The 25,294-nt window shown below is 47.4% G+C and overlaps 1 protein-coding gene across 2 annotated transcripts in view; it reads right to left on the reverse strand.

Moving 5' to 3' along the window:
* TPP2 (tripeptidyl peptidase 2) overlaps positions 1-25,294 on the reverse strand; it is a 596,335-nt gene that overhangs the window by 382,794 nt on the left and 188,247 nt on the right. For both annotated transcript variants that reach the window (XM_078658083.1, XM_078658084.1), the window contains exons 12-15: positions 13,896-14,011; positions 13,318-13,486; positions 11,203-11,360; positions 9,024-9,100 (exon numbers count right to left, since the gene is read on the reverse strand). In XM_078658083.1, the coding sequence (XP_078514209.1) occupies positions 9,024-9,100; positions 11,203-11,360; positions 13,318-13,486; positions 13,896-14,011 (520 nt within the window). The remainder of the gene's footprint in view (positions 1-9,023; positions 9,101-11,202; positions 11,361-13,317; positions 13,487-13,895; positions 14,012-25,294) is intronic.

Below are 25,294 nucleotides of genomic sequence, written 5' to 3' on the forward strand. Positions count from 1 at the left end.
GCACTCTGAAGCTCCACTCTGCACTCTGAAGCTCCACTCTGCACTCTGAATCTGCACTCTGAAGCTCCACTCTGCACTCTGAAGCTCCACTCTGAAGCTCCACTCTGCACTCTGAAGCTCCACTCTGAAGCTCCACTCTGCACTCTGAAGCTCCACTCTGAAGCTCCACTCTGAAGCTCCACTCTGAAGCTCCACTCTGAAGCTCCACTCTGAAGCTCCACTCTGAAGCTCCACTCTGAAGCTCCACTCTGAAGCTCCACTCTGCACTCTGAAGCTCCACTCTGCACTCTGAAGCTCCACTCTGAAGCTCCACTCTGAAGCTCCACTCTGAAGCTCCACTCTGAAGCTCCACTCTGAAGCTCCACTCTGAAGCTCCACTCTGAAGCTCCACTCTGAAGCTCCACTCTGAAGCTCCACTCTGAAGCTCCACTCTGAAGCTCCACTCTGAAGCTCCACTCTGAAGCTCCACTCTGAAGCTCCACTCTGAAGCTCCACTCTGAAGCTCCACTCTGCACTCTGAAGCTCCACTCTGCACTCTGAAGCTCCACTCTGCACTCTGAAGCTCCACTCTGCACTCTGAAGCTCCACTCTGCACTCTGAAGCTCCACTCTGAAGCTCCACTCTGAAGCTCCACTCTGAAGCTCCACTCTGAAGCTCCACTCTGAAGCTCCACTCTGAAGCTCCACTCTGAAGCTCCACTCTGAAGCTCCACTCTGAAGCTCCACTCTGAAGCTCCACTCTGAAGCTCCACTCTGAAGCTCCACTCTGAAGCTCCACTCTGAAGCTCCACTCTGCACTCTGAAGCTCCACTCTGAAGCTCCACTCTGCACTCTGAAGCTCCACTCTGAATCTGCACTCTGAAGCTCCACTCTGCACTCTGAAGCTCCACTCTGAAGCTCCACTCTGCACTCTGAAGCTCCACTCTGAAGCTCCACTCTGAAGCTCCACTCTGCACTCTGAAGCTCCACTCTGCACTCTGAAGCTCCACTCTGCACTCTGAAGCTCCACGCTCCACTCTGAAGCTCCACTCTGAAGCTCCACTCTGAAGCTCCACTCTGAAGCTCCACTCTGAAGCTCCACTCTGAAGCTCCACTCTGAAGCTCCACTCTGCACTCTGAAGCTCCACTCTGAAGCTCCACTCTGAAGCTCCACTCTGAAGCTCCACTCTGAAGCTCCACTCTGAAGCTCCACTCTGAAGCTCCACTCTGAAGCTCCACTCTGAAGCTCCACTCTGAAGCTCCACTCTGAAGCTCCACTCTGAAGCTCCACTCTGAAGCTCCACTCTGAAGCTCCACTCTGAAGCTCCACTCTGAAGCTCCACTCTGAAGCTCCACTCTGAAGCTCCACTCTGAAGCTCCACTCTGAAGCTCCACTCTGAAGCTCCACTCTGAAGCTCCACTCTGAAGCTCCACTCTGAAGCTCCACTCTGAAGCTCCACTCTGCACTCTGAAGCTCCACTCTGCACTCTGAAGCTCCACTCTGCACTCTGAAGCTCCACTCTGCACTCTGAAGCTCCACTCTGAAGCTCCACTCTGAAGCTCCACTCTGCACTCTGAAGCTCCACTCTGCACTCTGAAGCTCCACTCTGCACTCTGAAGCTCCACTCTGCACTCTGAAGCTCCACTCTGAAGCTCCACTCTGAAGCTCCACTCTGAAGCTCCACTCTGAAGCTCCACTCTGAAGCTCCACTCTGAAGCTCCACTCTGAAGCTCCACTCTGAAGCTGCACTCTGAAGCTGCACTCTGCACTCTGAAGCTCCACTCTGCACTCTGAAGCTCCACTCTGCACTCTGAAGCTCCACTCTGCACTCTGAAGCTCCACTCTGCACTCTGAAGCTCCACTCTGCACTCTGAAGCTCCACTCTGCACTCTGAAGCTCCACTCTGCACTCTGAAGCTCCACTCTGCACTCTGAAGCTCCACTCTGCACTCTGAAGCTCCACTCTGAATCTGCACTCTGAAGCTCCACTCTGCACTCTGAATCTGCACTCTGAAGCTCCACTCTGCACTCTGAATCTGCACTCTGAAGCTCCACTCTGCACTCTGAATCTGCACTCTGAAGCTCCACTCTGCACTCTGAAGCTCCACGCTCCACTCTGAAGCTCCACTCTGAAGCTCCACTCTGCACTCTGAAGCTCCACTCTGCACTCTGAAGCTCCACTCTGCACTCTGAAGCTCCACTCTGCACTCTGAAGCTCCACTCTGCACTCTGAAGCTCCACTCTGAAGCTCCACTCTGAAGCTCCACTCTGAAGCTCCACTCTGAAGCTCCACTCTGAAGCTCCACTCTGAAGCTCCACTCTGAAGCTCCACTCTGAAGCTCCACTCTGAAGCTCCACTCTGAAGCTCCACTCTGAAGCTGCACTCTGAAGCTCCACTCTGCACTCTGAAGCTCCACTCTGCACTCTGAAGCTCCACTCTGCACTCTGAAGCTCCACTCTGCACTCTGAAGCTCCACTCTGCACTCTGAAGCTCCACTCTGCACTCTGAAGCTCCACTCTGCACTCTGAAGCTCCACTCTGCACTCTGAAGCTCCACTCTGCACTCTGAAGCTCCACTCTGCACTCTGAAGCTCCACTCTGAATCTGCACTCTGAAGCTCCACTCTGCACTCTGAATCTGCACTCTGAAGCTCCACTCTGCACTCTGAATCTGCACTCTGAAGCTCCACTCTGCACTCTGAATCTGCACTCTGAAGCTCCACTCTGCACTCTGAAGCTCCACTCTGCACTCTGAAGCTGCACTCTGAAGCTGCACTCTGAAGCTCCACTCTGAAGCTCCACTCTGAAGCTCCACTCTGAAGCTCCACTCTGAAGCTCCACTCTGAAGCTCCACTCTGAAGCTCCACTCTGAAGCTCCACTCTGCACTCTGAAGCTCCACTCTGCACTCTGAAGCTCCACTCTGCACTCTGAAGCTCCACTCTGCACTCTGAAGCTCCACTCTGCACTCTGAAGCTCCACTCTGCACTCTGAAGCTCCACTCTGCACTCTGAAGCTCCACTCTGCACTCTGAAGCTCCACTCTGCACTCTGAAGCTCCACTCTGAATCTGCACTCTGAAGCTCCACTCTCCACTCTGAAGCTCCACTCTCCACTCTGAAGCTCCACTCTGAAGCTCCACTCTCCACTCTGAAGCTCCACTCTGCACTCTGAAGCTCCACTCTGAAGCTGCACTCTGAAGCTCCACTCTGAAGCTCCACTCTGAAGCTCCACTCTGAAGCTCCACTCTGAAGCTCCACTCTGAAGCTCCACTCTGAAGCTCCACTCTGAAGCTCCACTCTGAAGCTCCACTCTGAAGCTCCACTCTGAAGCTCCACTCTGAAGCTCCACTCTGAAGCTCCACTCTGAAGCTCCACTCTGAAGCTCCACTCTGCACTCTGAAGCTCCACTCTGCACTCTGAAGCTCCACTCTGAAGCTCCACTCTGAAGCTCCACTCTGAAGCTCCACTCTGAAGCTCCACTCTGAAGCTCCACTCTGAAGCTCCACTCTGAAGCTCCACTCTGAAGCTCCACTCTGAAGCTCCACTCTGAAGCTCCACTCTGCACTCTGAAGCTCCACTCTGAATCTGCACTCTGAAGCTCCACTCTGCACTCTGAAGCTCCACTCTGAATCTGCACTCTGAAGCTCCACTCTGCACTCTGAAGCTCCACTCTGAATCTGCACTCTGAAGCTCCACTCTGCACTCTGAAGCTCCACTCTGAATCTGCACTCTGAAGCTCCACTCTGCACTCTGAAGCTCCACTCTGAATCTGCACTCTGAAGCTCCACTCTGCACTCTGAAGCTCCACTCTGCACTCTGAAGCTCCACTCTGAAGCTCCACTCTGCACTCTGAAGCTCCACTCTGCACTCTGAAGCTCCACTCTGAAGCTCCACTCTGAAGCTCCACTCTGAAGCTCCACTCTGAAGCTCCACTCTGAAGCTCCACTCTGAAGCTCCACTCTGAAGCTCCACTCTGAAGCTCCACTCTGAAGCTCCACTCTGAAGCTCCACTCTGAAGCTCCACTCTGAAGCTCCACTCTGCACTCTGAAGCTCCACTGAAGCTACACACCGCGCAGGGCAGCTCTGGATGCTGATGCGAGAGGCCAGCTGGGAGGCGCGCTGCTCGTCTTCCTGCTCGTGCTGACTCGGAGAGAAAACTTGTTTTCATTGGGAGAGCGGCCTTCAAAGACCCGGTCACTGCGCCTCTCCGAGTGTTTAGCTTGGGATAAAATGGGCGCAGTGTTGTGGTGATGACAGTAGAGCAAGGGAGGTGCCGGCAATGCCGGACCAGACTCGGGGGCGTTCCCGGCGTCGCGTGACGTCGGCAAAAGGCAAAGAATGTCAGGAACGCCCCCGTGTCTGGTCCGGCATTGACGGACAGGCCCCTCGTCCAATGGCAAGGCTCCGTTTACGGAGCCAGCCAATCAATGACGAGGGCCGACCCAAAGCACCCTACAGTTCTCAACAGGATTTCGCCTGCGCGAAAAGCTGCGCAGAGCGCAGCTTTCGCTAGGCAAAACCTAAAAAGGGGATAGGGGTGACCCTGGCAATTACCGCCCCATATCTCTTATTGATTCCGCGGTAAAGGTCCAAGGGAGAGTGGTCCTATGTAAACTGACTGACTGGTTAGAGGATACCAATACCCTCTCTCCCCTACAGTATGGTTTTAGAAAGGGGCGTAGTACCATAGACCAAAGCTTGAATCTGCAATTACTTATTGGGAAATACACAATAGCGAAGCCAGGATCCCTGTATATTGCCTTCATGGATTTGTCCTCGGCATTTGATCGAGTAAACAGATCCAAGTTATGGGGCCAGCTTCTCAAAATTGGAATAGACTCTAACATTGTGTATTTCTTAGCGGACCTCCATAGGGACCTTACAGCTACGGTACGATATGATAGAAAAGGTAACTGGACGGGCAAAATTAGCATCACCAATGGTGTAAGGCAGGGATGCATTTTAGCTCCCCTGCTTTTTACACTATACATAAATGATCTGGGTGGTGTTTTGGGAGCAGCGTGCAAGGACATCCCGAGGGCAGGGAAGTACCTATTGCCCGCATTATTATATGCGGACGACGCTGCTCTCCTAGCTAGAACTGCAGTGGGTCTTCAATGCCTGTTAAATTCATTTTATGATAAATCTTGATTTAAGTGTTAATTATGGTAAATCTCATGTCATGGTGGTGGCCCAGAAAGTGAAGGCCAAGAAAAATGTAATGACACTGCAATGTAATGGGCATAAGTTGACAAGAGTCTCCAGATTTCCCTATTTGGGGGTTGTATTTGATGATTGTATTTGATGATTGTTCGACGTGGCACCCCCAATTGTTGGAGAAAAAAAATGCCCTGGCACGTTCTATTGCTGCAGTGCTGGGCTTTTCACGTAAATTAGGGGTGAAACCTCTGGAGGCAGTTTTAAAGGTATATGCTGCTAAGTGTATTGCTATGGCAAGTCAAGCCAGCTTTATTATATCTTCAATTACTATCAGATATATGGGAAATTTACAATGTAGCTAGATTTTTAACCATAGCGGTGAGACTCAGTAAAAAGATCACCTGGCCCTAGATGATTTATTGTAAACATTAATTCCTGTAACTTGAATCAAGTTTTAAATCAAACTTTTTTAGGTTCCTTTTTTATCTATAGAATGATGTATATATTGTTGTTTTTAAATTTTGACATCATGTGTTAGCATTTTTTAAAATGGGTACTCTCTCCCTTTTTATATTGCATTTTCATGCTACTATGCTGCCTGTTGTCTTGTGGACCACTTTGTGTGTTTTTGTACTTTTGTGGTTTTTGAAATTGAACCGAATAAAGTATTCTTGACTGACTGAATCAATGAAAACGGCGGACACACTAGCCCCTTCATTTAATAGCTTTAGCTCCTTTCATTCCTGTCCTCAGGTTTGTGGTGGGTGAGGGGCAAGATGTCGTGCCACATCTCTCAGCCATAACAGCCTAGGATGGCCAAAGACTTTGACGTTCTGATTGATTTTGCTGCCATCAAAGCGACTCAAAGGCTAGAATTAGCTATACATCACCCAGCTCAACAAGGAGGAGTGGAAGCTGGAGTGGTGTTTTTTTTAATCGTCTGAGCTGCTACCGCAATAAGGGAAAGCAGTTTGGGATAGCCAGTCAGGCACGATGGTACAGAGTTTGGCGCTCTGTATTTTCCTCTAGCACATCACCGCTTATTGTACTGTAGCTGGTGTCTGCATAAATCTGATGCCTACATTCAGACAAAATCCAGTACTGGAATTAGTTTACTTGTCTTTCCGAGCTTTTCTTTAAAATCATAAAAGAAACACTGCTGCTCAAGAAAGGACACCGGAAGGCCAAACAGTTTGCACGCCTGCTCTAATAAGGCAGGTGTGAGAAAGTGCCATCTTTCTTGCCTTGGTATGCCCCCACTTTTTTCTGAACCGCTGATGTGCTTTGACTGAGAGTGCCCTGGGTCCCTGCAAGTCAGGTACCCAGGGCCTGTGTTCCTTCCCTAAAAAGAAAAGCTATGCTGAAAGAAAATACCCAATTGGCATCTCTGGTCACCTGTCAGCCCCTAGTAAATGGTACCCCAGGTACCCAGGGCATGGTGACCAGAGATGACCCCTGTGGGCTGCAGCACTTATTGTGCCACCCTCAGGGGCCCTGTACCCGGGCACCCACACATTGCCTTTCCAGGCTGAGTGCCTAAGTACATAACCAAACCAAGAGTCGACATGGCACACATCCCTGTGTGCCATGCCCTCAGAACCCACTGCCCTTGCATACTTCAGTCACCCCTCTAGCTGGGTGCCCTATGCCAGAGGTGAGGGCACAGGTGCGTGAGCCCTGTGCCCCTACAGTACCCAGGGCCCTTCCTGGGCACTGTAAGTGAAGTGATGCCATTTAAGAGTAAATGGTGCTGGGAGGTTGTCATTACGAACTCCACAGCACCATAATGGCTACACTGAAGACTGACAAGTTTGGTACCAAACTTCTCAGCACATTAAACCCGCACTGATGCCAGTGTGGGATTTAATGTAAGATGCACGAGAGGGCATCTTAGACATGCCCTCCAAAACCCGAACCTACAATCCACGTCTGGGTGAGTGGCTGCAGAGGCTGCCACACAGCAGACATGTTGCTGGACCCCTGGGTGGAGAGCCCCCCGCTCTCCCGGGCCTGCAACAATGCACATCCTGGGCGAGGTGTTATGTCTCTGCCCCCAGGATGGACAGGGGGAAGCTTCAAAGGCATACCGCCTCTGAGAGCTTCTCCAGACCATTTGCTGTACCCAGCATCTGGACCCCCACCTGTTCTACCCCCACTCTGGCGGGAAGACTGGCAGGAAAAACTACGTCAGGAAGGAGGGTGTGCCAACCTTTGCCAACTCCACCCCTCAGGTAGAGGAGGCGAGGTGAAGCACAACCCCGGGCTCGGGCCATCTTGTAGATGGGGAGCCCTGCCCAATCCCAGCTAGGCTCCTGCCCCCCTCCCACAGGAGAGGAGCAGGCATGGGGTTGTCCTCACCCCAGGACAGAGACCCATTGGTCCCTGCCCTTGCCCTACCTGTAACACCCCTAAATTTAGTATTTAGGGGCTCCCAGAACCTTCCTTACTCAGATCCTGATATCAAAAGAAGAAAGAAGATCAAGAAGAATTAGACCCGCCGCGCAGCTGCTAACAACAGGACAACAACAACTGATTTGGCCCCAGACCTACCGGCCTGTTGATCCTGGAACCTACTCCTGCCTAATTCCGGCGACCTCCGCGGACAGCAACCTTGGGACACCCAGAGGACCTGCCTGCCTTGTCCCTCTGGAAGATTGTGACTCCCATCAGCAGAGGCTCTGCTGCAACAACCCACCTGGTGCTCACCAGGAAGCTCCGGACCAGCCCACTCTGCACCAGCCTAGCCCGGGCCGGGCCAACCCGAACCAAGACCACGAGGACGTCCCCCCCGACAACTGGGACCCGAAGTCCAGTGCCAAAAGACCCTCCTCGACGAACCAGCCAACGCCTGCAGACTCAGAACCAGGGGCCACCCCAACTGTGAACACCCGATGGTAAGATTTTTCGACCCCCAAAGACACCCCTGCACCTGGCGCCCGCGGCCGCCTGTGCCTCCCTTTGGGGTACCAACCTGTGCTCCATCATCCCAACTTACCTCTCGAAGTGCTGGTCGCCCCTGGAGAGTCACCGTCCTCGAGCCTGCAGCCTTTGTTCCTTTTTCAAGATCCTCATTGGATAACATCGAGCGCCCGACGGCTCAAAAGCACCCTGCACCCAGCCGCCCGAGTGCCGCTGGCTGTGACCTCTTTGCCCTATCCTACTTCTCCCCTTGCCCTGAGCAAGTGACCAGGATCCCAGCTCCCAGAGCCGCGTGGCCTGCTAGCCAGCAGCCACCAACTGAAGGCCCCCTTTCCCTCATTGGATAACATTAGGCCTACCTCTGCACCCGGCCGCCCCTGTGCCGCTGGGACTGAACTAACTGTACTCACCTGACCTTGGGGGACCCCTGAGTCTATGCCCAGAACCCTAACTTCACCAATCAAGTACTCACCTGGAAACCGGTAATTCACTTGAAATACTGAAACTGAAATATTCACAAAACAGTATACAGTTTAAGTAGAACCCAGCATGTGCCCCCATTCTGTACAATGCACATGAAACAATCTTGTCCTGTGGCTGTTTTTAAAGTGTCATTTACCATTGACCATGCTATCAGTTCTCGTTTTAGGTTTGAAAAAGCTTGGGTATGATTCAGAACAGTGAATAAGGTTCTCAAAAAATCTACAGTGTATCCCAATTATAGAATTTGAATGACACAAATGATCAAATGTTATCTTGATTCATCAAGGACAATTATCTGTTCTCTCACCTGCTAAAATAAGACAGATGTGGGATAATTATGTACTTGTGAATCCATAACATATTCATGGTGCAGTACTTTACAAATGACAGTTCACAAATCCTGTTAACATTAACCACAACTAGTGAACATTCCCAATAATATGACAAAGCATATCAACAAAAAAAGTAAGTTGTGTTTCCTAACCTCCTTGGTATGACAACAGTTACTGGAACTCTGAACAATGGACCTGAGTTTGGCGTTGACAAATCATAACCACAAACCTGGAAGAATAAAGAAGCAGCATTAAATGATAAATGTTTCGATCTACAAAGGCATTTATGTTCTTTAAACTTCTTTCACTGCAGTAAACCACAACACTTTTGATGGAAGGCTACTATCCAGCTACGATATGGTGTGTGGGTGTACTTCTTTTAGAATTAAAAAGATATATATTTTACAATTAGCAGGTTTCTGAATCACACAATGCTTATCCATAAATTTGTTACCTAAGAAATAATCAAGTTTCCAGCTTCAACTGCATGGCACAGCAGCAAGGTACAGTTTCTGTACGAGCTCAGTCTTACAAGCAATACATTTGCAAGTGTTGCGCAAATACGTAACAGCATCAAGGATGACAGCTCAGATGTGGCTTTCGGTTTTGATTCTTTAGGAGGCGCGTCTGGTTGGAGGTTGTATTTTTTGTTTATTGGGAGTCCTCCTGACTAATGCACCAATGAGTTGGGGCTTTTGACTCCCTCTGGTTAATGAAAGCCCCTGCTCCTCATTATCAACAAAAATTCCTGTGAATGCACCGCAAACATCCTCCTATCCAAATATTTCTGCCTCTCCACCCACCACCTGGCTTTGGTGTGGACTTCTTCAAACTCCACTTCAGTGGCTCCAGGAAGTGGGGTGGGGATGGGTAAGAAAGGGTGGAACTCTGATGAATTCTGAGCCACCATGCTGTAATGTGCAAAGTGTCACTATTTCAACAATAGCGTGGTAGTTTTGCACTAAAATATTTCGTGTGTTTAACACTGGGAGTGGTGGTAGCTATACCCGTCCTATCAGAGGTAGTGTCCGTGGCATTTTGCAACGGGCAGTGTGAATTCCGCAGGTGGTAATTTGTTTTAACGCCATACCCAACCATTACAGTGGGTAAAAAAATCCCCCTCATAGTAAAAGTTAATACCGGTGGTAAAATTACCACTGCTGGCAGTTGCTGTACCGCTGTCTATTATTTATACTATCTTACTAGACACGCTTACAAGCTCAAAAATTGCAGGGACATTATTGAATCTATTGCCAAAAATGAAATGGATAAAAATGACAGCCACTTCCGCAACATCAATTTTTGTTTCTGCATGGTCACTGTGAACGTCATAAATCTCTGCTTGGTAGTAATTTCCTTCTGTGGTATTTGTCCTATCACTGGCATTAATGTACATTTGTGAATCCAGCCTGCGGTCAACGTGGGAGAGTGTAAAACTCTGCAAAAAGTGTGATTTAGCACTTGCAGACCTTCTTCCTTGTTTTCTGTAGTTCCTCCTCACTGAATTGAGACTAAAGCAATTTAAAATAATTGTTATTGTGAGTTACATACAAGGAAATGATAAAAAACATACTTAACATATACATTTATTATCTACAGAAATGTTGCTCATTGTATCTTCTAAATGTCCAGATTCAAAAATGTCAAGCATTTTAAATTGACATTGCAAAACGAGGCAACCATTTTAAAATACAGTTAAGAATTTCACGTTCTACACTTTTCTCACAGGCACTAAATATACAAGCATTTGCAATGCAATAGGTCGCGCATTTACACGAGTTTAACTATTGGCATTGTAAATGACAATGCCTTTTATTTAGGTTTTAAAAACGAAGAAAAAAAAAAGGCATTGCTATTTTCAATGTCAATAGCTCAAACTCTCGTAAATGCGAGACCTATTGCATTGAAAAGGCTTGTTTTCTTACTGTTTTAATTTGAAGGCTTCTTTTTTGGCAGGTAGTCTCATGCTTTGATTCTATATTCGTTCAGAGCATCTGCCATAATACATATTGCCCATCAAGTGAAATACTAGAGATAATTTGCTTCAACCATTGCGAACTAGGACAGCTGGTGAGGTTCTTAACCTACAAAGCTTTGGGACAGAACATATGCACGCAAACTTACTATTCAATTAATTATGGCCATTTTGTTTGTGGGCTATAACATTTTTAAACGTATTAGGAACTTAGAGAGAATATAACATAGAAAAAAATAGTATTTGTACAAGTCTTTGCAAAACAATGATAAAACAATTCACATAATCAACAGGCAGTCATACAATTTCTCTAAAGATCATTAGCAATTTTGTAATCGGCAAACTACAATCTGTACCTCTGCATAATGTACTCCTTCTCTTAGTCCCCTCGGATCTACTCGGACGTTTATGTGCCGACACTGATTCATGAGCTCCAAGTGGCTGGGACACTGAACCCAAGATGCACTAGATGTTAAAGCAAGATGGAGCTGAAGAGATATTCTCTCTGTGTTATCTGCCAAAGTTAAGAGAATATTAGATGACAAACACAATATCCATGAAACATTAAAACATTGGAAGGCTGGAAGGCTTTACATTAATCACGTATAGCTGCAGCTCTCCAAGTCCAAGCTATGTCAGTACAAAGAATACCTTTACAAATAAACCACTACAGAGAATCCATAGCGACATGCTTTATTTAACATTAAACAATAAATATCTTACAAGATCGTATTGCTCATAGTCTACTAACTCTCATCCTAAACCTATTCCTAATATGAAATGTAAAACTAACCATTATCCTTATTCTGATCTTAAACCAAACACTGACTCTAAACCCAACTAAAACTTTAATCATAATCTTGCAGTAATAAAAGGCCATCACATGGTTTAGTGATGCTGTGCCGTCCTACCCTTTTAGGTTTCTAAAGCGTTTCTATCATGAAAAGCACCCTGGAGAAACTTTTTGCTTTTTACATTTTTGTAGCGATCAGACCTATGCTCAAGCAACTGGGGTACAACCAGAGTCCGGCCCATGTTTTGAGTGAGTGGTCACTGCCCTTTCAACCCTGGATATGGGGTAAATGGCTGTGATGGCTCAAGCTCCAGCAACTAATAAAACATACAACACTTAATGGAAGTTTTTCTACGTCTGGTGATAGAATGATAATCATCCATTTCAAATAAAACCTATTCCAATACTTCCATATTTGTTACATTTAACCAAGAGTGGACTCAAATATTCTTTAGTTCGGGTCCATCTTGCTGCAATCTTGAGATTTAGAAGAACTGATACATCAACATCTACTCTTTTCTCTAAGGATCATTAAACAGTTTATGAAAAGGCTCTTTATAGAATTTCCACCTCTTCGACATCCTCTGGTTCAATGGGAACTTAATTAAATTCTCAGTCAGCTGATGTGATCACCTTTTGAGGTCATACACAAAGCAAACTTAAAATATGTTTCTTGTAAAAAGGCATTTCTCCTAGCTAGAACATCTGCCAGGAGAGTAGAAGAGCTTCAAGCATTCACCATCAGGAAGCTTTTTCCCAGGTTTATGAAGGACCGGGTAATTCTCAGAATCAACCCTAAATTGGTTTCAAATGAATTTCACCTAAATGAACCTGTCATTCTTAGATCTTGCTTTCCAAACCAATCTTTAACTGCAGAAAGATCGTTACATTCTTTAGACTTGCGTTGATATTTCAGATTCTATATAGACAAGACAAAGGGCATAGGCACATCAGGTCAGCTATTCAGGTTGTTTAGTCAACCACGAAAAGGTCACGCCTGGTCCAAACAGGGTACAGGCCATTGACTTTCAGCATGAATCATTCTCCAACATTGATACCTTATATATAGTCACATGCGACTCTCCCTCCTTCCGGGTCAGAGGCTCAATGTATTTTATTTTCACACTAGTGCTTTGAAACCTGAGCTATGGTGGCCTCTAGGTAGAGTAGGAAAGATTGGACTTCCACCTCATTAGCTGAAGTTTGGCGTTTATTCAAATGAGATGGATGCGCTACTAAAGATATGTTGTTTTTTGTATTGTATATTTTTACACTGTTTACTGCTATATTGATGTATCGGGGATTCCCAGCCTGACAACTGGGAATGACTCAAGCATGTGAATATATAAAAAGGTATCAATGTTAACAAAATTATGTGCATTTGCTGCTTTATGTAGCTGCATTTACGTAACTGCATGAATGCATGTTAACACTTTTAGTGTATACAATTCACAAGGGATTCCCAATCAGGCAACAAAAAATGAGTCAAGCATGCAAATCTATGAAAAATTAAATGCAGGAGAAGCGTGGACGCCTGAAACGACGAAGTGGTACAATGAACAAAATAAAAGCAGGCCAGCATTTGAAACAAGAAATATGATGAATCCGTGCACCATACAGGCATGGCCGAACATTAGCAAATTTAAGAATCTCAAACAAGAAGTTTCTTTTCCTTTACCTGTATTTTCTGGAAAAACAGGTTCTATGCCAACACCATGGTCTGAGGGGGCAACAATCTGGACTGGATCTCTTAGGTATATTCCTCTACTGCTTCCAACAGTAACTGTGAATCCTACATTACTAGTGGTCAATGAATTCTGAATGAGGTAGTCATAAGCTTTATCAACCTATGAAGAAAAAATGCACAAGCTAAAAAAAAAAAATGGAACAGAGTGACCGCAAATGGTTGATACCAGCTAGCTTAACTTGTTTCATTGTGTAAAACAAGCTCTTGCAAACAAACATTATGGGATGTTCTATTACATATACAATACTGCTAAGGGATCTTCAGTAAACAAAAATACCAAGAGAATGTACAAGAAATCTATTTTCATGCAAAGTATGGTCAACGAGAAGTCTAGTGGATAGCGTACCGTAAAAAGTAGGAAGAACCAACATGACAACTGGGGAATAGCGAACCGTAAAAAGTAGGAAGGACCAACATGACAACTGGCAGGACTTTAATTAAATGTAATATCTTCTGCACTGGGAAGCACAAACTATTTTGAACATATTCATCTTGAAATCTTGAAGTACCTGAATAATACCATGCCCTTGGGCAAACACTTCAATACTTTCGGTCTTCAATGCTGTATTTTCTAAAGCTCTTCTTACTGAATGGACGGTATAAGGCACACCATTAGCCTTGAGACCTGAAAAACATATAAAAGGTAGTGTAATAGTTGGAGCACTAAGCACAAGTTGTCAGATAAACACTGAATAATTTGTAGGTTAGAATTGTCAATCCTAGATGCTAATATTTACTTAACTGCAGTGCTCCATGCAAATATATGTTTTCTCAGTTGGGTCCATAATACAAAAATATCTTTTGCTGGATGGGGAGTGTAGCACTGTGACTATTCCCCAAAAACCAATAAGAGCTTTATTTTAGTTGACTGGATGGTGGAACAGTAATATTTATAGTTGGACAACAGGAGTACATGTCCAATCAATCATCAACAAAACTCTAGACACTTAGAGCCTAATCACGATGTCCGACAACGCAGCGGACCACAGGTTGGCCGTTCTGATTGCAAAATGTGGATGCGACGCCCTATGAACGGTCAGAAACATCAATTTTTCAATGGCAGCTTGTGTGGCAGGCGGAAAAGGCCTGCAATTCAAAAATGGATGCCTATAAGCATCCCTGCACCGTGTAGCAGGCACACACGGCGCAGGGATGTTTAGGGGGGGCACCATAGCAGAATGCCAGGGGGAAGGAGGCCTTGCTAGGGGCCCTTAAAGTCACTTTCTGACAGCCTTTCCATGTTGGGAAGGCCGACATTGAAAGGCTGTGTGAAAGTGCCATCATAATCCAGATGTCGGAGCTGATGCTGGCTCTGCCGTCCTTATGGGATTATGATGCCTTTCGACGGGCTCTTTTAGCACCACGGAAGCACAGTGGAATGGCCCCGCGGGTTTCCCTCCGACTGCCGGCATTGTAATACAGCGGTCAGAGGGAAACCACCAATGTCGGACGGAAAGCCTCCAACAAGGTGTCGGATGGCTTGCCGCTTGACATCGAAATAGGACCCTTAGACTTACAACTGTGCCAGACTCGCATCACAAAATATTCTACCAGTAATTATAGGTTAACAATATTTTAGCTTCCAGTCAATGGATTTCACTGCCTCTTATATACATACATTGAATTGGATGATTAAGGATTGCTTGCAAAGAACTATTTACTTACCTTTGTTAACACTCATTCTGGTGAATAATCGAACTGCCGATTCCTAACCTTTTAAATACGCCTAGGCTCCTGACTATCCAGAAACATCTGCAATATCTTCTACATGCCTACAGATGCCACTGCCAACCTCCGCTTCAACAACTCTGAATGTGATCAAACAGACCTGCATACAGGCTCGGTCAGTTTTCTCTTTTACAAATTCTGCACCCTCAGATGTGGGCAACTGACAACCAAGGAAATACACAGTGTGCAACACCTAACTTGGGACATTATTAATCCGAGACCAATTTAGAAAAAACACTTTGTATTTTATATAAATTTTGATACCAAGAACATCGTTATCAAGTAAGTACTTTTGCAGTTATGAATTTTTACAGATAAGTAAAGAAATAGTTCAATGCAATGCAACTTAAGGCTGTAATGCTTCGCTCTGGAAAAAAAGGCACATGTTGCATACCGTATACGCAATCGGTTTCTGGGGGGTCTCCTTCAGGACTTAGGGCGAAAGGGGGCCAAGCTCCAAAGTTCCATCAACAGTAACTCATTACCTGCCCTGGGGCGACCAGGTGCAGAGTTGCTGCTTGGGTTGCTAGCTGTGTGGGCTACACGGGTGGAACGAGGGAGACGGATCACATAGAATCAGGTTGCAGAGGGGGACTTGGGTAAAAGTTTGGGAGCTCCCAACGAGGGCTCGTATGACAAGGGTCTGGGTGAAGTGGGGCACAGCTGGTTCGTTGGTACCTGGGCTGGGGCGCTCCGCTACAGAGTGGAAAGGTCAGCTGGACTCTGTGCATCCTGGAGGCTTGAGGTCGTCGGTCTCGCTGGTTGAGGGTGCAAACTTCAGTTCTGCTGGGCCACTCTTAGTGGGTCCCTGCTGTGCTGAAGTTCCTCGACGGCAGTTCTATCTTAGTGCTGTGGGAGTCCAGACTAGCCTCTCACGGGCTGTGATTGTTGCAAGGAGTCTGGTAGCCCTGGTATTGGTCCAGTGTGGCTCCAGTTGATCCTGGTGTCCCCTCACTTGGTTGGGGACAGACAACCTTCAGAAGCACAGGGTCCTCTACCTGGGCGGCTGCTGTGTCGGGATGGCCAGGGAGCAACAACTCAGTAGACCAGACTTTGTGTTTGAGTGCCAGAGTACTGCAGGGGAACAGCTCCTCTAATACAATGGAGATTTGCTGGCAATGTGCGAAGGGCTGGCAGTCTCCCTGGGTTCATAAAAGCTGGTCAGCACCAGGACAAGCGCTGATCATGATTGTCAAGACTGGTGCAGACAGGCAAGGTTTGGCGCCAAAAGTACAAGGTCAATCTTTATTTCTCATTTTTCTCGCTCTACTTTGTCCTCCTGTTCTGATCCGACGAATCTAAGTTCCTGGTGTCAAGGCTGCTGCATAAATACTCAATTTAGGGGTGCTACAGAGAGTAACAGGTAGTAGGCAATGGGCTACTTACCTTTAGGGTGTCTACATCCTGTATATGATCACTTCTTGTGTGAAGTAGGAATAACCCTGACCCAGTGAGCCTAATTCCACCAAAACTAAGATAGTAGAATTTTAAAAGTAGTCTTCACATCAGGTAGCCCGCCTTAAGAGTGGTACTAGCCTGAGAGGGAAGCAAGCTACCCAAGTAGCTGATTTTCCTGCTTGTCCAGGTGCCAAATGAGCCCGGAGCAGGGGGTAGCATTTCCTCTCTCTGGGGAAGCCTTGGGTTGTATATCAAAGGCAGCAGAGGCCTTTGAAGCCTCCTTCCTTGATACGATGATCACTTAACCATCCTGCTTGGAGGAGGTAACAACACCTCCGGGAGAAGCAGGTAGTGTTTCAGCCCTCGGAGAGCACGGCCACCACCTGCAGGAGATTAGAAACCTGTCATTGTTGGCAGGCTGGTCTACACCAGCCACCCAAAACACTAGTAGTCGGCAGTTTACCAGGGAGCACCTCTACGTTGCCCTCTGGGTGCATGTATTAATACATTCTTCACTGGAATCAGTGTGGGTTTGTGAATACGAGATGTTTGATATCAAACATTTCTAGTTTCAGTGAAGCCATCATGTAGCTGGGAACTCCTAAATACCAGTGTCTAGCACCCATACTCAAAATGGCTTCCCTGTTCACTTGTAATATCTAAGAATCGACTTAGATACCACAGGGGCATATCTGTTCATGCAGGTATGTCCACACATGTAGTATAGTGCCCCCTGTGTAAGGCTGTAAGCCCTGCTGTAGGGGTGAATTACCTATACTGCATGCAGTGTCTGAAGGCAAGGCACAATGGAGGTGTGCTATATTGTGCCTTCACTTTTCTCTGCACCATAGCATGCAGCCTGCAATGGCAGTTTGCCTATTGGTGGCGAGGGGTTCCTTAGGGTGGTACAATACATGCTGAAGCCCTTAGGGACCCTCTTTAGCCTCCTTGCCCTAGGTAACAGGGGTATCCCTTATAAGGGACTTACGAGTGCTAAAGGAATTGCTAATTGGGGGGACAATTGTATAGTTTTAGGGAAAGAGATCTTTCATTGGGGACCTGGATAGCAGGAACCCAGTGCAAATCTGTCAAAATTGCATCAGATAACAAGAGAAAATGAGGGTGACCATTTCAAAAAGAGGCAGTTTCCTACAGGCTGCCCTTGAAATATTTTACCAGATTGGTTAGGGAGTAGTCATCCACACCCAGAAGTTAACGTCCATCTTAAATTTGGCACACAATGAATCCCCTTCAGGACACTATCAGGAGTATTGGAAGGACAGAAGGAGGTTTGCTTACCTGCAATTTGAGACCTATGAGGAGACCTGAAGGGCTGTACCTGCTCTCACTTGTACACAAGACAAAGAAGGGGACCAAGGGTCAGTGAACTAATCTCCTTTGTGGCTACAGGAACACAGGGGCTGCAAGAGGCCTTTTCCCTGAAGTGCTAACGAACAAGTTACTTACCTTCGGTAACGCTTTTTCTGGTAGATACTATATCTGCCTCTGGATTCCTCACCTTGTGAATATCCCCTTGCGTCAGCAACATTCGGAAATTCTTTTTGTAGCTTCGCGCCGACGTGGACTCGGACGTCACAGAGGCACGGCATCGCTCGCGACTCCGCTGACGTCACCGACGCCTACAATAGGCCCACGCCGGCGGCATGACATCAGTTCCGCCCTTTTTTCCGTGCCTTCGAGGCACACGGAGGGACCAATGACAGTAGACATATACACAGTATACGCAGTATAGAAATCAAAGTAACACACACAGTGTGAAGCAAATGCAATAAAACATTTTACAACAAAATAAATATATAACAGAAACACTGGTATAGAAGAGTGGACAACGGGGAGGCGGGTGGGTCAGTGAGGAATCCACAGGCAGATATAGTATCTACCAGAAAAAGCGTTACCGAAGGTAAGTAACTTGTTCTTCTGATAGATACATCTGCCGTGTGGATTCCTCACCTTGTGAATAGAGTCCCACAGCAATCCCCACTCCTGGAGGAGGGTGTCCACTCCGTTATACCAGGAAATCTTGGAGGACAGAACGCGCGAAATGACCGTCCCTCCTCACCTCGGTATCCAAGCAGTAATGCTTCGCAAAAGTGTGGAGGGAGGCCCAAGTCGCCGCTCTGCAAATGTCCTCAACTGGAACACCTCTAGACAAAGCAGAAGTTGCAGACTTTGCTCTAGTTGAATGTGCTCTAATACCCTCAGGAGGGTCCTTACCCGCCAAAGAGTAGCAAATCTTGATGCACAAGATTATCCATCTGGAAAGTGTGCGCTTGTGCACCGCTCTGCCCTTCTTGCAGCCAGCAAAACCCACGAAGAGCTGATCGTCAATACAAAAGTCTTTAGTCCTATCAAGATAGAAACTAACAGCTCTCTTTGGGTCCAAGCGATGAAGCCTCTCCTCCTCCTTGGAAGGGTGAGGGGGAGGATAGAAGGTAGGAAGGGTAATGGACTGCCCTAGATGGAAGGGAGTTACCACCTTAGGCAGAAAAGCAGCCCTGGTCCTGAGAACCATTCTTTCAGCATGAATGGACAAGAAAGGGGGCTTGAAACTAAGAGCATGAAGCTCACTCACCCTCCTTGCCGAGGTGATTGCAACCAAGAAGACAGTTTTAAAAGAAAGAAGTCTCAAGGGACACTTGTGCAAGGGTTCGAAGGGAGAACCCATCAAATAGGTCAACACAAGATTCAAATCCCAATGAGGAACAATAAAAGGAGTAGGAGGGAACTTATTTGTGAGGCCCTTCAAAAATCTCAAAACCACAGGAGATTTGAAAAGAGAAGGCTGATCAGGCAAACAGAGAAATGCCGACAGCGCTGAAAGATAGCCCTTCACTGTAGCAACGGCAAGACCCTGTTGCGCCAGAGAAAGGGCAAACTGGAGAACATCAGACAAATGGGCTCTCAAAGGGTCTATAGATTTCTCCCCACACCAAGTGACAAATTTTGACCACCTATAAGAATAGATGGACTTAGTGGAGTCACGCCTGGCTGACAAGATTACATCCACCACATCAGGCGGGAGAGAAAAAGAACTCAGGTTGCCCCGTTCAATCTCCAGGCATGAAGGTGTAAGGTCTGGAGGTGGGGGTGTAGAACCTGCCCCTCCATCTGAGAGAGGAGGTCTGCCCTGTGAGGGAGACGGAGCAGCGGGTGAGAGGAGAGGTGGAGAAGGTCTGAGTACCACACCCTTCTTGGCCAATCCGGGGCAATCAATATAACTTGGGCCCGGTCTTGGCGAATTTTCCTCAGAACCCGAGGAATCAAAGGTATGGGAGGAAACGCGTGAAGGAGTTGTGAGTTCCAACTCAACTGAAACGCGTCCCCCAAGGCTCCTTGCATCGGATACTGGAGACTGCAGAATGACAGGCAGTGAGCACTCTCGCGAGTGGCGAACAGGTCCACCCGAGGAGTCCCCCACATCTGAAAGATGTCGTGAACCACCTCCGGATGGAGCCTCCACTCGTGGTCGGCAGAGAACTGCCGACTGAGACTGTCCGCTCGCACGTTTAGAACTCCGGCCAGATGATTTGCCATCAGACAAATCTGGTGGTCCTGAACCCAGGACCAGAGACGCAGAGCCTCTTTGCAGAGACACTGCGACCCCACTCCTCCCTGCTTGTTGACATACCACATCGCGGTCGTGTTGTCCGTCAGGACTTAAATCGACCGACCGCGAAGGGAAGAGAGGAAGGCCTTGAGCGCCAGACGTATTGCCCGTAATTCCAGAAGGTTGATGTGAAGCAACCTTTCCTCTGGAGACCAAAGACCCTTGACCTCCAGGTCCCCCAGATGAGCACCCCACCCTAGAGTGGATGCATCCGTTATTACCGTGGCCACCGATGGAGGAAGTTGAAAAGGCTTTCCTTGCGACAGATTGCCTTCCATGTTCCACCAAGACAGATCCGCTGCAGTTTCTCTGGAGATCCTCACTGACTCCCTGAGATCTCCGTTGTGCTGATACCACTGCCTGCGGAGGCACCACTGGAGCGCCCTCATATGCCAGCGTGCATGGTTGACCAACAGAATGCATGAAGCCATCAGACCGAGCAGGCGAAGAACCTTCAGGACTGGGACGACCGCTCCATTGTAGAACAAAGGAATCCTTCCCTGTATGTCGTGAATCCTTTGAGGTGGAGGGAATGCACGGCATACAGTTGTGTCCAGTACAGCACCTATGAACAGGTTGCGCTGGGAGGGCACCAGGTGAGACTTGGGTACATTTATCGAAAAACCCAACCTGTGTAACAACTGAGTTGTCTCTTGCAGATGATGGAGCACCTTCTCCGGCGACTCCGCTTTGATCAACCAGTCGTCCAGATACGGGAACACATGTATCCCCGACCTCCTGAGATGTGCTGCCACCACCGCCATCACCTTGGTGAAGACTCGAGGCGCAGTAGTAAGACCAAACGGAAGTACCGCAAACTGGTAATGTTGCGACCCAACCGTAAAACGGAGATACTTTCTGTGCGACTTCAAGATGGGAATATGAAAATACGCATCTTGCAAGTCGATCGACACCATCCAATCTTCTTCCAGCAGCGCTTGAAGAACCTGTGCAAGAGTGGGCATCTTGAACTTTTCCTGTTTCAGGTAAAGGTTCAAGATCCTGAGATCCAGAATTGGCCGGAGCCTGCCATCCTTTTTGGGGATCAGGAAGTACCGGGAGTAGCATCCCTGACCTCTCTCCTGCTCCGGAACAACCTCTATCGCACCTTTTCGAAACAAAGCCAGGACTTCTTCTTGTAGGAGAAGTAGATGGTCCTCCGAACAATAACCTTGGCAAGGAGGGTAATTGGGAGGGAACTCCTGGAAAGGAAGCGCATACCCATTCTCCACAAGATTGAGAACCCAAAGATCCGATGTAATCAATTCCCAATCTTGTAGAAAATGGGTAAGCCGGCCCCCCACTGGGCCCACATGATCCAGAATGGTGGATCTAGGGCTGCTTTGCTGCTGTGGCTGGGGGTTGGGGTGGAGAAGAGGAGGAAGAGGAGGAAACATTACGGCCCCAAGCTCGGGCCCTTTGTTTGCCTCTATAAGCTCTGTATAAAGTGTTCTGCTGCTGCTGTTGGGTTGATTTATAGTTTCGAAAAGAAGATCTGCCAAATCCTCTTGAGCGTCTTGCAAAAGTGCCCCTGGTCTGAAGGCCCAACGACTTTGCTGTTGCTCTGCTATCTTTAAAGCGTTCCAATGCAGTGTCTGCCTTCTTCCCAAACAATCCAGACCCGTCAAAAGGAAGATCCATCAGTGCAGCTTGGACATCAGTGGAAAACTCACTAGATTTAAGCCATGCGGCTCTCCTGGTCGCAACAGAAGAACCCATGATCCTTGCCACAGAATCAGTCGTGTCCAATCCACTTTGGATAACCTGTCTTGCTGCAGCTTGAGTATCAGAAATAACTTCCTGAAAGTCTTTCCTATCCTCTTCAGGTATCTTAGGCACCAATTGCTTCACAGTGTCCATAAGAGCATGGATATAACGTCCCATTAAGCAGGTTGCATTTGTGGATTTTAAAGCCATACTGGCAGAGGAAAAGACCTTCTTAGCAGCCTGATCCTGCTTTCTAGACTCCTTTTCCGCTGGAACCTGCGGAAACGCACCTGTAGATCTCTTGGAACAGGCAGCCTGCACCACCAAACTCTCCGGTAGAGGATGAGATGTTAAAAATTCTGGGTCCTCAGGAGCTGCTATATACCTTCTAGCCACAGCTCTAGATACAGCAGGAGCTGATACAGGATTTTTCCAAATTTCTAAAATTGGTTCCTTTAAGGCATCATTAAAAGGTAGTAAAGGTTCAGTCACTGAAGAAGGAGAGTGAAGGACCTCTGTGAGCAGATTAGATTTAAACTCTGCAGATGGTAGAGAAATGTTCAATAAATTTGCAGCTTTCTTTATCACCACAAGATAAGGTGTCACATCTTTTGAGGGTTCCTTAGAAACCGAAACAAGGTCCCATTCAGGTGACAGTTCAAGGCCACTAGCTACAGATAGGTCCTCAAAAGGGTCCTCAGAATCATGAAGCTCGCCTTCCTCTAGATTTTCCTCTCTATATCTCTCCTCATCCATCAATCTTTGGGCTTCACGCCTAGATCTCATCTTCACATTCGAAGCCGTCGGATCCGCAATCGACTCCGACTGAACCGGAGCCGGCGACGAACTCGACGTCGGACAAGGAAGAGATTCACGACGTCGCTCAGGGTTCGGCATCATAGTTGATGGAACTGGAGTCGAAGGAATCGGAGTCATCGATCTCGGCGTCGATGGCTTCGGTGTCGAAGGCCTCGCCGGAGTCGGATAATGCCAATGCGGCGCCGGAGCCGGCATAAAAGGCATAAAGGGCGCAGGTGCATAGGAATGAGGAACACCCAAACCATATGCCATAGGACCCATAGGACCAGTAGGAGCCCCAGAGGGATACATAGCCCTTGAATAAATTCCGAACATCGCATTCAGGAAATGCGAAGGGTCTTGATCTGGAGCCGGGAAGGCTGGGTATGAACCCCCAGGTTGCTCTTGAGGGCGTGGAGTCGAAACGACGTCGACCTCTTCTTCAGGCTGGTGTACCGGAGTCGTACTACCTTCAGTCATCCGAGCTCCACCCTCACCAACCTCCTCCTCCTCCTCACCTTCATCCTCCCGACCTGAAGGATGGGATGGGTCCGGAGATGGAGCACACTTCTGCTTCGGTGAACTCGGTGAGTTCGCATGCGATGCTTCAACCTCGACATCGTGATCCTCCGAAGCCGACGAAACTACCTTCTCAATCAGTTTCACTTGTGACTTCGGCTTGGAACCCGACTCCTTCCTCGATCGATGTCGGGACTCATGGGTTCTCGATCGAGATCGCGACTTCGAACGACGAGTTCGCGATCTTGATTTTTTCTTTTCTTTTCCTCCTTTAAACTTAGCAACTAGAAGTTTTGCTTCTCTCTCCCGGAGGGCCTTTGGTGTCATCTTCTTGCAGGATTGGCAGTCCTCGACGTCGTGGTCGGAGCTCAGACACCACAAACAGCATTCATGCGGATCTGTAATGGACATTATTCTGTTAAATTTCCGCAAGCTTTAAATCCAGTCTTCTTCGAAGTCATGATGAAAACGAGAAGACAAAGATACTAGAAATTTAGATAGTAACAAAGTTACAGTAAAGGCTACAGACGATCCCAGAAAACCGTTAGCGTCGACGACGCGGAAAAAAGGGAACTGATGTCATCACGCCGGCGTGGGCCTATTGTAGGCGTCGGTGACGTCAGCGGAGTCTCGAGCGATGCCGTGCCTCTGTGACGTCCGAGTCCACGTCGGCGCGAAGCTACAAAAAGAATTTCCGAATGTTGCTGGCGCAAGGGGATATTCACAAGGTGAGGAATCCACACGGCAGATGTATCTATCAGAATAAACAGTTGTAAGAGGACCTGGGTTGGACCCTGCATGTGGTTTCTGGTGGAGTGACTCCTAATCTCCAAGTGCTGTCCTTGAGGTCCTGGGACCCATGATCATGGCTAAGGGGACTTCTTCCACAAACTCTGTAAAGCTGTGGAACTTAGAACAATTCTGATTTTCCACCGCTGGAAGGCCAGAACCACCCGATCCGATCCAGCCAATGTGCAACTTTGCTGGGCTGAAAACAGGTTTCTCTTGCTTGGAGCTTCCCTGCATCAAAAAATCAAATTCAGCTAGCACCCAGCGAGTATCTATCCAGCCTTGTCGAATCCACATTCGATATAGCATGCAGCCTTGTCCCGATGAAGGACTCCAAATTCCAAAAAAGAGACTAAGCCCTAATGTAGACATCTTGACATGGCAACAGCATGAAAAGTATCTTGTCAACAAGAAGATTTCTCTAGGCACACAATATGAACGTTTCCTGCCAAAATCAACTTCTTCCTCTGGATCTCGTTCAATGGTTTCAGGAAGACTTCCTTGGTGGTAGCTTGCAACCTTGTGCTGCTGAAGGATTCTGACTTCAATCTCAGAGACCAAGTTCTATGGTAAAATCTTTGACCAGTGTAAAACTGACCCGTGCAGCTTTACGGTCAGCCTGAAATCCCACTTAGGTCTAAGTGACCACAAACAATGATTGACTGGCAATTTACTTTTTCTTGGCACTTTCTCTGTAAAATCTTTAGGAATTCATACCTCTAGTTCCTCTTAATGGGTTTTTGACATTCTGGTGTGATTTTGTTTATTACATTTTACTCTATCTAAACTAGAATGGTATTTTTATTGTAGTATCTAGGATTTTTGTCTGTTTTAGCGTTTTTAAATGTTTTACACATTTTCTCTCAGTGAAGCCTGTCTCATGTAGATCACAGCCACCAGGGATTGAACTCAGGTCTAAATAATGCACCGTTTGCTTGAACCTAGCAGGTTAGTGACTTTATTACTTGTGGTGGACTACCATACACCCCAGTTAATAATTCACTTTCTTATGCTGGTTCTGCGACTTGTATTTCAACCCAGTCTTAGACTTATGAGGGTGAGGAAAGGGCCAAGACGTCTTGGGACTTCAAGCAGGGCCAATCCTCTGCCTTCTTGTACTCAGTTAAGTAAACTTTGGCTCTGTGCTCCTTAATGGTCTTTGAGTGTAACATGGCACATCATTTACGGGGCTTCAAGGTATTCTTGGCTCTGAAGCACCAAAAGCAGATATTATGTGGATTTGTGACCAACAACTGCATCTGGCGGTCATGGCACAACTTAAAACCTGTAGTCTTCAGGTGAGAAATCCCAGGCACAGCATTTGGAAAGTTTTACAAGAAC

Source organism: Lissotriton helveticus, chromosome 8 (assembly GCF_964261635.1).
Source record: "Lissotriton helveticus chromosome 8, aLisHel1.1, whole genome shotgun sequence".
NCBI classification, from domain to species: domain Eukaryota; kingdom Metazoa; phylum Chordata; class Amphibia; order Caudata; family Salamandridae; genus Lissotriton; species Lissotriton helveticus.